This window comes from Punica granatum, chromosome 6 (assembly GCF_007655135.1).
Source record: "Punica granatum isolate Tunisia-2019 chromosome 6, ASM765513v2, whole genome shotgun sequence".
Lineage (NCBI taxonomy): Eukaryota > Viridiplantae > Streptophyta > Magnoliopsida > Myrtales > Lythraceae > Punica > Punica granatum.
The window spans coordinates 6,263,715-6,277,295 of NC_045132.1; the positions used below are offsets into that span (position 1 = coordinate 6,263,715).

Here is a 13,581-nt window from a genome sequence, read left to right on the forward strand (position 1 = left end):
AGTTCGAATCCTTTGGAGTCACCGGAGTGCTTTTGGCGAGATTATCTACTCTTGCGCCGCCGGATGTTTATAGAGTTTCGGGAATTAGTCGGGCGAAGACTGAACACCCCAAGTTAGCCAAAAAAAAAAAACAAGCGCGAGGGTGTTTTGGTCATTTCATACTGTCGCTCCCCTAACACTTCAAAATTGCTCACTCACTATGGTAGTCGTCAGCTCTGCAAGAAAGCGAATCAGTGAAAATGGAGAAGTGGAGGTGGTCGTCAGCAGCTCATCGTCTCCTCCGGCTCTGCTCGAACCCTCTATCCGATCTCCGGTGCAGCCCTAAGCTCCAAAATTCGACTCCTTCAGGTGTGATTTCTCAGTCCTCTTCTCCCGCTAAGTGATCCCTCACTCTGCTTACAATCCAATTTAGCTTCCAGATTCGATGTCCGATTACAATAGCACTAGTTGAGAGTTCGGGTTAACTTCTCTGTGCTCCGTTTAGAAGGTTGACCATGTCTTGTTAAAAGCTCTTAAACGTTGGAGTAGTAATCGGCATGCTGCAAGGATTGGCTCAGTGCATGGCAGTAGTCTGCTGGTGCTATGCGTGAAATCACCATTTGATGTTAACTTTTCAATGGAGGAATTTGATATGCTTAATTGAGGATGAATTCTACTAGTTCATTGTGAATTGGATAAGATTCACTGATCTTTAAAGCTGCAAAACTGGAAATCAATGTTATATGATAATTGGAGTTCATGGGAAATTTGAGCCGAAGTTGGGCAAAGTTACTGCCACCTAACCTCTGTTGTCGCTGCATCCCAATCTTTACCGAGAAATGATAACATTGGCCTGGCCGAGTCGTGTATTTGCTGCTATGAAGTGACGAATGTTTGACCTATACTTAACTGCGTCGCTCATCATAGAAGTTAATTGCCTGAGATTCTGTTTCTGGCACAGGAGTTTTGTACAGGCATGAAGGAACTTGTGAATGGATACGACCATTTATTGGACAGCAAAAGCAGCATTTTGGACAGCGTTCACATCATTTATGGTCGGGAAATTGTCTTGGTGAAACACCTGGAATTCAAAACAGATTCTTTGGAGCCACGGCCACAAAAATCGAGAGGAACTCTAAGTTTGCGACGCTGAATTCCAACGATATAAGTTATTTCAAGGAAATATTGGGTGAAAAAAATGTTATCCAGGATGAAGACACTCTCCTGTCTGCAAATACTGACTGGATGCACAAATACAGAGGCTCAAGTAAGCTTCTGCTCCTGCCTCGGACCACTGAGGAGGTTCCTTCCTTTCTCTTTTCTTGAAGACAAATGAGTATATGTTTTTCGGTGATAGTCATATCTTGAAGGGAAAACACTTGCTTTGCAAAATCTGTGGAATGTCTGAAGCAATTGTAGGTTATTCCTAATATTTCTGAGCTTGAAATACTGGAAATGCCAGTTGATATTCTCTCATGCCTCTTTTACAAGAGAAGTAGTGGTGGTTTAGTGCCTGCCTGTTAATCTTGTCATATAAATTCCAAACAAGAGATTGCATATATGCAGTTAAAGACGCTCTCAATTCTTTGGTGCTCTGTTTTGTCTGTGGATTGATATGTGTCTCAGCTATGAAAGAGTTTTTATTAATATTATGCTTCGTAGCTTTTTCTTATTCTATATTCCTTTTCTATGTTCTTTTTTACTGATTATATATGTTTTTGTCCAGGTCTCCAGCATTCTGAAGTACTGCAATTCTAGATGCTTGGCTGTTGTTCCTCAAGGTGGAAATACTGGCGTTGTAGGTGGAAATGTTCCCGTTTTTGACGAGGTAATGCATTTTCGCCATCCTAATGATTTTCTTATTGCTTACCTTTATGATTGTGGTTTCAAGCTTTACTGTCTACTTATGGCTGCTTTTTTCTCTGAAGCTAAAAATCAGCAGCACTCAAAACAAAGCTTGTTTACTTATTACCTTTTATTGTTCATTATGTTGACAATAAAAATGGCCTCCATTTTCTTTGCGCATGCCTGTGGTTTTTTAAAGTATTAAATGTGAAGATTAGTCTCTTGTTTAAATACTTGGGTTTCTTCTTGTGAATGGCAAATTATAGTTGAAAATATGCACCAAATGAATAGTTAATTCAGAGATTTGTTCTAGCATACTTCCTACGGTTATTGTATATAAAAAATACCGTTCTTTTCTTAATAGCATAGAAATGTTTTGACTTTGGGAGATTTTGATGAAATATTTTCCCTTTTTGCCATTTAAGAAAGTTTCTGAATGAACAACCATTAACCATGAATTGTCATAAGTTGGCAGAACTCATAGATGTTGCTGGAAACTAGGCATTCTGAGGGGCAAAACAGAGCACTTCCTTGGGGTTTTTAATCAACTTTGACATGGTATTTTGGGAGGCACAGATTGCTGCACTTTTAATAATTGGAATTTATCCCAATCCTATCTTTGACAGCATGAGAAGGACAAAAAGATTGGACAAAAACCCATGTAATGAGATTATACGTGTTCTATAGATAATGTTTACTCACACTTATTGGAAAAAAAAAAGAAGGAAAAAAAGATAATAATAAAAATAATACTAGTTAGATTATTACATATTATGGCCCCATATTTAACGCTATTACCCCAAACTTCGTATAACGCATCATGCTACAATTTACAAGTATGTGTATATGCATACACACACATATAATAACAAACTCTAAAGTCGGCGACTCACGCTGCCACCTCATCAAAATTGAAATCGTCTTCTCTCATGCAGCTTTGTCATCAGAATTCTAAACCCTCTCATGCTGCCACATCACCATTATATAATTTAGATTTTTACTAATTTGATATGATATAATTAATTTTCAATTTATAGTTTCCTATTTAAGTAGAGTTCCACAATTAATATACACTATAATTTTACACAATATCCGAAATATAATCTATTATCGCCTCATAAGATTGTGAATATAATTTATATTATTATTATTATGTGCACTTTATATAGTTAAAAAAATGAAATATTTACTATTTTGCAGAAATAGTATGGCAGTATATTTGATGGCAATGGTATTATCACGTAAGTAGTTTCACTATATATATATATATATTATCATATAGAGAGAGGTCTTTCCATATTCAGAGTAGTATGCATTTTATATCTCGCAGGATATATGTTAGCATCGGATTTTATATGCCTATAGAAATTGTAATTTTTCGAACATTATACAGCTAATTAAAATATTTTACAATTTCATCCATGCAATTGCCTGCACAAAGCACTGATGAAAGAAGTTGTGACCATGCTTGTGCTGAAGATTTATTTTGACTGGTTGATCCAACAGCTAGGGTCCTTTTTTTCTAAGAATCAGGCATTGGTAGGTTAGGTGACAATTTCTTGCAGAAATGGATCTCATCTTGTGAAAGAACCGAACAAACTATATGCTAATATAGTGATTCTCATTTACATAACATAATAACTGATTCTATAAATCGAGTGTTTCGCTTGTATCCAGACCTTGTATCTAGATGATGATGTGTGATCAATGCTGCAGGTGATTATCAATGTGAGTTCGATGAATAATGTGATATCTTTCGACAAGGTAAGAAGTTCTATTTTATATCTCACTCGTAAAACACCATCATGGCATACTTCTTCAAGATTCATGTATCGCTGCATGGGCATGCAGCATGAAACTGTATTGTTCCTCAAATTTGCTGAGGACCCTTCTGATCAGATGTTAATTAAATGACCTGATTTACTTAATGCTTATAGTAATGCCTTGATTGTCAAGTTGCTGAAATTACTTATGCTGTTTGAGTTGCTTTCCGTTTATTTTTAGATAAGAATTTTTTATTTGTCACTTCCACTTCTTTCTCCTTTTCTAGATTTAATTCTATAAACAAAATAAAAAAGTCATATTTACAAATTATAAGCTGAGTATCTTTATGTTGACCTTGAAACTTGGAGAGCATGTTTACTATGTGAACAATTATTATTGTTATTTGCTTTTATGATTTTGATGTAAATCATAAGCCATCTAGAAAGTCTTATGCAATATAAGGATTTTGATACATGTGATAATCATAAAGTTACAAATGGTTATTATTAATAAAATAATATAGATAACATTATCTTGATTATATAATCAAGGTCTAACATTGAATTAATAACAAAAGCTCGCAAATTCATATATAATACTAAACCACATAAAGGTTTACAAATTAGGTGTTCGCAAAATGTCAATTAAGAATACATGTAACATTAGTCACATATATATATTATATATATTCATATATAAAATAAAGACCTCCTCTGTCGTTTAACATGTAGAAATGCATAAAACAAAAATAGATTCACATAAGGACTCAAACAAGTAAAAGAATATGATAATTGCACTTGGGCTAGAGTTTGTGAAAGAAAAGGAGATCAGTATGAATCTGTAGTTGATATATAGAGATACACATATATAATATTAGAACAAAATAAAATTGGAAACGGTTTTAAATTTTTAAAAAATAAACATTGGAAAATTAAGAAAATGCAACTTTTACTCAAAAAGGTGCTCTCCATTTTAGGAATGTGAACACATAGTTTATATTTATACAATTTTTATGAAAATTTTCAAAAAATTTAAAAAAAATTTCTTAAAAGTACACAGGTCCCTACATATTTTATATTTTATATGATATATGAGATATGGCAACAGAATGGATCATCTAGAGGCTGTCTGATCTATGCATTTACAAATTGTATTAGTCTGCTGAGGTTGTGGGCTGCTTGGTCCTGCTTTTCTTTTGAATAATATTGTTCATTATCTTGAGTGGTTGCTGACTGTTGACTTGTGAAATCCCAATAATCACTGGTCATGAAGTTGATGATTTAAGGACTACTAGATTGTAAGTGGAATCTTGCTCCTTTTTTACCTTGTATTCCTTGCAGGTGAGCGGTATTCTGGTTTGTGAGGCAGGATGCATATTGGAAAACCTGATCTCATTTTTGGACAACCGAGGGTAAGGGTATATGTTTCATTCAAGCTTCTTTTTTTTTTTTTTTTTCCCTGTTTTTAGTTTGTGGAAAATGGCTTCTTAATTGGCATAGCCAATATATGTCTGATCAGAATAACAGATGTGCCAATAAGTTGATAAGATATAGTTTTCTCTAGGTATTCCTAGTGGCTAAAGCAACTCAAAGACCTGGATTTTGTATGGAAAAGATTTAGAGATTATCATATAATTATGGACTTTAGCCATTTGTTTGCAAAGATGTCTGACATCGGTGTTTAAAATCTTGTCTTATGTAATTGAATTTAGTAATGGCAAAAAGGAAAAACACAAAACTAAGTTTAATGATTGTGGCATGATACCTGAAACTTTATGGTGCCTCTTAAGCGTGGGATCTAATAGCTTTATCGGCTCTGAATAAATCACAGTAATTTAATGAAGCCAAGAACGTAGGGTGGGACCACCTGAGACTTGAAAACAATTAATCCCCCGAAAAAAAAGAAAACATTAATTTAATATTAAAAAAAATCGAAACCCAACTCTTTCCTCTATCTTTCCAGGAGAACTAGGTCTAGTTAACTTGTTAGATGACCATGAATTTGCCTTGTTTCTTCAAATAGAAAAGCTTGTTATCGAGACATTTCGACACCAGACCTTCACTTTTTGTAAAATCAGTGTCACTTTATCTGTCGGAAGGCTATTTCTGATTGTTGCTGATCCAATTTGAACAAATTAGATAATTCTTGTACTTTGGTTTGGTTTAAGTAAGTCATGCTTCTATTCAGATTTATTATGCCCCTCGACTTAGGTGCAAAGGGGAGCTGCCAGATTGGTGGCAATGTTTCAACCAATGCTGGTGGTTTGCGCCTTCTTCGATATGGATCACTTCACGGAAATGTACTTGGTGAGGATTATCTCTTTTTCAAATTAGAATTAGAATAAGGAGAGTTTATTTTTCCTTTAGGACTATATAGGAAGAGTCGAAAGTTTTAACAAGCAATTGCTACAAACTAGGTGCTTTGTTCTGGTTATTTCCTGCAATTCGTGAGTGAACAGGAGGTTCTGTTTCCCTATATCAAATGGGTCGCTTATTGACTGTGTAACCACAATTTGTTTCACTTTCTCATAAGTATCTTGGTAGGTAAACAAAACCATGTCTTCACTGAAGGAAAGATGAAATTGTGAATTATTTTTTTGTAGTATCTCCACTATTCAGTTGATAGAGTACTGTTGACTGTATTTGCTTTTTCTTAAAATGAATTTCTTTTTCTAGGAAGATGAGTCTCTGCTTATGCCGTAACAGAGAATTTAGCAAAGATGTTTTCATTCATCAAATGAATTTGAGATGGAGTGGAACAGCTATAAAAAGGTTTCGACTATCAGTCTTAATGATGATGAGCAAAAGCTGCAGTGCAGCAATGGTAATCATTATCTGGCAATAAGTTAGTTTGAATATTTGCTTCTGTATTTTCACACTTTGCAGGTCTTGAAGCAGTTTTGGCTAACGGTGAAGTGCTCGACATGCTTGGTACTTTGCACAAAGATAATACTGGGTATGATCTGAAGCATCTCTTCATAGGTAGGTCGGCAGAAATATTAAACTGTATTGCAGGTTAGGAAATGGTGCGAGAGAAGTACTCACAGTATTGTCAATGCAGGGAGCGAGGGATCCTTAGGGATAGTAACTAAAGTGTCAATCCTTACCCCCCCAAAGCTGTCATCAGTAAATGTAGCTTTTCTTGCATGTAAAGATTATTTCAGTTGCCAGGTATGGTAACTTCAAACTCTCAAATTATTTATATTTTTCTAACTGAATTCCCAGCTTTTTTTTCTTTTCTTTTTTTTTCACTTTAATATGGAAGTGCATCATAGTTGTGGTTACTGCTTATTCATTGGAGTTTCTTTAATCCTATAAACCAATTGAGAGGTTCCTTTATTTATTGACTTTAAATGACTAATTGAATTACAATACACAAATGGACAAAAAATAGAGGGAAACATAATGAGGCATCTTTGTACTTCGATGAAGAGGAACAGTGATCCTGCACTTCTCTAACTGACTCTTCCAGAATCACTGAATTTTTGTACTGGAATTATGAACTAGTGATGTTGCTATAACAGTTGATGCTCCCTTAACTAGTTCTATCTTCTGTGCAACTGTCAGACTAATTTTGATCCTTTCTTGCAGAAACTCCTATTGGAGGCAAAGAGGAAACTTGGGGAGATTCTCTCTGCTTTTGAATTTCTAGATGAACAGTCGATGACTCTGGTAAGTCTTTACTCCTGGTTTTACATGTTACATGTCCTTGTGTTTTTAAGGTAGAATGAGGTTGGAAGAAACCATGTGCAGCAATTGCACTCTGCAACTTGATTATATATCTAGACTAATCAAATTATTATCACTATAAAATGGCGAGAGCATATTGTGTAATCCAAGGCGTGATAGTAGGTAAATTGGGTCTAAGGCCGCTACTCATATATACTGTGATTATCCTAGATAAATTTTATCGGCGTGTGTATGGCATACTATATTTGTTTTATGCCCATTTTTTCATTTTCTTTATTTTGGGCTGAGGTGGAGTGTGGGAGGGAATAGAACTACAGGAATTCATTTTAATGACTTTCCGCTGTTGTTTCATGGAAAAATTAGACATCAGTGGAATTTATCTTTGGTCAACCATGAAAATTAATTACAGTATTTATTAGAAAAATGATTTGCGGCCAAAATTGTTACAAAACAGTTCCAGAATCTGGATGGACCTCGACTGGTCTATGAAAAATGCCGTCACCACAAGGAGCTGTACTGCCACCAGGATCACTGCCATACCCTACTGCAGTTCACCACCAAATAGTCTGGATGGTGCAGATGCCACTGCAACCTTGGCGGGGGTGTTCGTGGCCGGTGGCGACAAGTTGAGATCCCAAATCTGGGATCTAATTTTGGGCTGTGGAGGGCTTGCCTTAGGCCATCAACCCCACGGCTGGCCACAGGTTGGGCTTAGAACAGACAGAAAAAAATAGACAGAAAGAGTATGGGGTCTCATTTTGGGGAGGTGGGGGCGTACGTAGGCCAAGGTTGCCAGACCCACACAAACACACACACACACCCAGAAACAACGTTCCCTGCTTCCTGATCCCCCACCACCACCTAGATCTGGATCTGCTATCCCAGATTTGGGGTGGTTAATGTTGCCGGCACATTCGGATGTCTCTGGTGAGATAAGTCTGCAAGTTGGCCATTTTCCAGCAGGGCTGTGCAGCCACCCATAGGGGTGACAGAGCTTCTAATTTTTATAGTTTCAAGCAACTTATTTTTGGAAATATATCCAATAATTGTATATTAACTATCATCACGCCATGCCAAACATTAGGGGGAAAAAAAAGTGTTTTCCTTGAATTTACTTGTAATTGATTCTATGCCAAACAAAAGGGAGCCCATTGTTCATTCAAACACCATAGTTCCTAAGTTATTAAAGCCATAGCTCTACTTAACCACTGCATTTGGTCATGCCACAACATTATGGTCCATACTCCTATTACCACAGAACAAGACATAATGGCCAGCCTCAGACCTCTTGGTAGTCCATCCATTTGAGCATCTATAGCAATCATTTCCCAGGTGCACTAATTACATAGATAATACTTCAGCTTACTCCATAAATAGTGGTTCATGTACATCCTGCATGATGTTAAGTTGGTAAAATCATAATATGGTGATGTTATTCTCAGTAATGCATCTTTTAGTTGTCTTCATGTATCTCCACCTGTAAGTCTATTTGTACCTCCGTAAAAGATTGCATTTTTCATATATCACTTTACACATTATGTTATTTTGTGGACAGTGATGTCCTTGCACTTCGTTAAATACTTTCTCAGGTCCTTTTAGCCCCGCTTACTACGTTTGTCTTACAGGCACTGAACCATTTAGAAGGTGTTCGTAATCCATTGCCTCCTTCACTGCACAATTTCTATGTTTTGATCGAGACGACAGGCAGTAATGAATCTTATGACAGGTAACCTTCTTTCTGTTTTATCATCTACTATTTAACTAGAAGTACTTAATTTTATCCTCATGATATCCAGTGTTGGTGATCCCAGAGTTGCTACAAGGGAAAATTGACATATATCTACTTGGTTATTGAGAACAGTTAGTTTCATATTAATGTAGATTTCTTTTACTTTAGCAGTTCTAAATTACCAAAGTGTCTCTGATAACATTGAACACAGGATACAAAGCAAACATTAATCGTCATGTAAACTTGTAGAATTTGTGTTGCCTCTATATGTCACCGCATTTCTTAATTCTGCTAATTATTTCTGGAGCTTAGGCCTCCTTTTCTGTGTCTTCATGTTTGTTATTAACTTTCACTTCATCTTAATTCAGCTCCAATGTGGTTCATTTAGAGGATTTAATTTAATCCCTTGTACTACGAGTACAAAAGTGCGACAAATCTCTGTAACTTGTAGTAGTGGCTACTCTTTGTCAAAGTAAACTTCTGGTGAACTGTCTTATTGTAAAAGCTTTTTTAGTTTAGTCTCACTATTGAGATGAAATAATGTCCGCATTCCATCTTTGCCGAATATCTCTTTAATAGCGTTCAAGAAACATAGACATAAAGATGACCCCAAGATTGTAAATAGAAGAAAAGACAGCTTTTCGAATATTCACTTATCCTGTTCATCATGATGGTTCAGTATTTGTCTCAGAGCTTAATTTTCCTTATTTTCCAAGATATACTATTTTAGGGACTCATATGGGTTCTACTGTTTTGTCTAGTTATGGTGAGCTGATGCTTCTTGTAATACATAAATCTTGAAGGACATGAATCTTATAATACATATCCTTCATTTGTGTTTCCATTTTCAACTGCGGCATTTTCAGAGAGAAACTGGAAGCCTTTCTATTGAGCGCGATGGAAGGTGGTTTGATTTCAGATGGAATTGTTGCCCAAGATATACAACAAGCGTCTTCAATTTGGCATATTCGTGAGGTTTGTATTTCATCGTTCAGATTCATTTCGTTGAACTTTTCTTGTTCATGATTTGTTACATTGTCTTGATTCTTTTTGCAGTGATAGTTTCATCTTTACCCTATTATAATTCCACACAATTTGTTCTTCAAGAAAGTTGTCTTAAAAATATATTTGTTAGATGTTACCCTGTCAGCATGTCTTTCCTGATTATGCAATACACATTCCTTAGATCGTTCTCTGTCATCAACTAGATACCCTTCCCAAAAGAGTCATCATCACTGTCAAATGCCATAGGCAAACAAATGCTACAATTCAATATGTCGACAAATGAAATCATGCTATTGCTGTAAGAAATCTATGTCATTCCTCTTTGTTTTCATTAAACTAATAGTTTGGGACTTTTAATTAGAGGACTATGATAAGTGCATGAGACGAAACATTTTCTTAACTCCTGTTCCATGTTGCTCTATCAGGGTTTACCTGAAGCATTGATAAAAGCTGGGCCTAACTACAATTACGATCTTTCACTACCTGTCGAAAAGCTTTACAATCTTGTTGAAGAAATGCGGACTAGACTTGGTAAGAGAGATCACTTTTTACATCTTAGTACTTTTAAATGTATATATTAACTACTACTTGTAAAGTTCTATTGTTTCGAATGTTTTAAAGCCTTGACCAGCAGAAATCTGATCAGACGTTCTTACAAAACTCTCAGTAGGACTGTAAAGAACTGGCGAAAACAAAAGAAAGTTAGAGAGTTTCCCTTCTCAGAATATAAATCGTCTCTCAACTGGGCTGGCATTGGATAACTTCATTGGCTGACTGTAATTGCTTCCTTGTATATCTTAAGAACAATTGGTAATGTGTATGTTTTCATGCCTTTGTTGTCATCGCTAATCGGAATGGACGTCTAATAGCACAGTCGGTAATGGTGTTGCTGGAAGCAAGAGTTTTATCTTTTTAAATCATAAATGTTAGTCAAAATAATTAAAGTGTACACTACTTGCAGTGGTCTGTTTGAGTTTTAATATATAATCTTTTTTTTTTTCAACTTGAAGTGGTACCGTACACTCTGCATTTGCTAATTTTTTGAGGTTGCTCTTAGAAGCCTGTGCAAGTTTTAGCTAGTCAATCAGTTTCATGGAAAAGAATGATTTGAATGTGCCATCATCATAAGTGTTGAATATGTTGGTCATCCCTAGTAGTAACAGATTCTTCATTCATCACCTTTCTTCCATTCTGGTGTCACTTTGGTGTATTATACTAAATTTTTAACTCGTAAGCTTCCAGAAACCAAGCTTAATTCTTCGATTTCCCATCTTTCTTTGATTTTGATGCCACTTAGTTTTATCCATTAAACACATAATTTAAGGTACCCTCGATCGATGAGTTGATTAACATCTTTTCTTCTATATTTCTAGATAACTTGGCCACTGTAGTGGCATACGGTCATCTCGGCGATGGAAACCTGCATCTTAACATTTCAGCTCCTCAGTACGATGATGCTGTAAATTTCCTTGTCACGTTGGAATATCTTCTTCAGAGATTTTTTTTATCATTCAGACTTTTGACAGAGGATTGATTTCAGATTCTGGCACAAATCGAACCCTTTGTGTACGAGTGGACGTCTAAGAATCGAGGAAGTATAAGTGCTGAGCACGGCCTTGGACTCATGAAGGCTAACAAGATTTTATACAGCAAATCCCCTGCAGCTGTAAGTCTCAAAATCTCCGACTTTTTTTGTACTATTTAATGTTTGAAGTTATGATTGACAAGAAGCTTCCAATCACCTGTTATGAGGGCTGGACTGGAACAGCACTTTCAACTGCTGGACTTGATGGGATCTAGAAAGGGTCATCTTAACCTCTTGACAAGTAGAACAAAAATAGAAGTACATAAATCAGTCCCGGCGGATGGGGAAGGTTTAGATCAACTGCTCTGTCCGACTGGATAAAAAAGATAAGCTTGATTATCGTCCACTGAATCTGGTTGAATGCAAAACCTGTAAGAACACATGCTGCTCAAGCATGCTAGGTTCCACCCGTTTAACTGGACTCAACTGGTTGGTTCAGTCACCAAACATGGCTGATTCGGACAGATACTTAAACAAACTGAACTTGAACCCAGATAAGTTTTAACAAAAGGAAGATAATTATTAGTAATTTAATGTTATTGACACAAAAATGATTGGGCTTCTTGAATCTCTCCATGGACCTAATAAACTCGCGCCATTACTGCTTCGATATTCAGCCAGGTTCTGTTTTCCGTGCTACCAGTGGTTCATTCTATGCAAAATATACATATTAGCCAAGCCCGACAGATTTTCACTATGGACAGGTAAATGTGATGGCTTCCATCAAAAAGTTGCTGGACCCAAACGGCATACTCAACCCGTATAAAGTTCTTCCACAATCCATGATTCATTGAAAGTAAGGTATATGAGTCGCAGGAAGCCTATGTTCTCATTCAGGTTTTCTATGTAAACAGTCAATTAAGATCTCCAAAATTTGGCATTTGGCTCCTTTGAGAATAAGATGTTTTCTTGATTTGATGGTGAAGGGTGTAGAGTCCCGTCTGGGGGAGATGAAGCAGTGCCGACGCGAATAACAGAGAGATGAAAGGTAACATAGTACTTGATGAATGCCTACAGCTAGAATAGCATTTATATGAACGAATGTGTCACTGTAACTCGCTGCTACTCGAGACACACTATGGAAGGCACTCACATGTTGCTGGCAGATATATCGGGTCATAATATGTACTTGTGCATAATTTTGCTTCTTTGTCTGCCGATCTGCATTCTTAACATCATGTAGACTTGTACGTATTATGTTCAGCTGAAAAGAAAAAAGAAAAAAACGCAACAGCAAAATAAAGAACAATCGATAATGTAAAACCCCAAGGAAAATCTTCAGCCCTTGCTTGTTGAGATATGGTCAGCATTTCTGTTTCTTGGGAGAGCTTGTTCTCGAGTACATGTTATCTTGATCGACATACTCCGTGTAAAGGCAAGACTGTCTTTTAAGGGATCAAAATGTTCATTTTACAATTTCTTCTATTAATTGTAGTTTTTGTCTAATCCTCAATTTATATCGACTGGGCGGAAGGAGAGACTGCAATGAACGGTAGGATAGCATGACTCAAGCAAATGAAGAATGTAACAGGCGTATATACCTCACTAATATGAGGTAGCTAGAAAAGTAATCAGGTCCATCACTTGAACCATACATAACTACGGGCTGCCATAGCTCAATGCATTCGTCAAGGGCAAAGAGTCCTTTATGAGGATCATACATAAAGTGACAAGATTGCTAAAAGACTGAGCTAGCTAGTCGTAAGAAAAGAAAAGCAGATGATTCCCTGAACCACTGCTGGACGCACGGGAAACCAGTACTTGTGCAGCTCTGGTATGTGACTAAAAGTGAATGGAAGGTTTCCTCTAATCAGAGCAAACACAGCGTCTCCGGTTATTTCCATGATTATAGTTATTGATAGAGTTCGAAGTATGGAAGCAAATCTGCAAAAGGGGAGGCTAGGGAGATTTTCTTCTTTGAAGGATCGTCAACATTCGTGTTGGCTTTTAGAAAGGAGATAACGAATGTTGGCTTTTAGAAAGGA

At 36.4% G+C, this 13,581-nt stretch overlaps 1 protein-coding gene across 2 annotated transcripts; it reads left to right on the forward strand.

Moving 5' to 3' along the window:
- The first annotated feature begins 208 nt into the window (after positions 1-208).
- Positions 209-13,009, forward strand: LOC116210874 (D-2-hydroxyglutarate dehydrogenase, mitochondrial-like). 2 transcript variants are annotated; one of them, XM_031544985.1, is made up of 16 exons: positions 209-348; positions 941-1,281; positions 1,706-1,807; positions 3,541-3,588; positions 4,929-4,999; positions 5,776-5,894; positions 6,474-6,569; positions 6,649-6,758; positions 7,179-7,259; positions 8,903-9,003; positions 9,873-9,981; positions 10,437-10,542; positions 11,385-11,470; positions 11,552-11,677; positions 12,301-12,397; positions 12,523-13,009. In XM_031544985.1, exons 1-15 carry the CDS (start codon positions 240-242, stop codon positions 12,388-12,390), a joined length of 1,695 nt encoding a protein of 564 aa, XP_031400845.1. In that variant the 5' UTR covers positions 209-239; the 3' UTR covers positions 12,391-12,397; positions 12,523-13,009. The 2 variants fall into 2 exon arrangements, with proteins under 2 accessions (XP_031400845.1, XP_031400846.1); XM_031544986.1 differs by lacking the exon at positions 209-348 and having other exon boundaries at positions 941-1,246.
- The last annotated feature ends 572 nt before the right edge of the window (positions 13,010-13,581 follow it).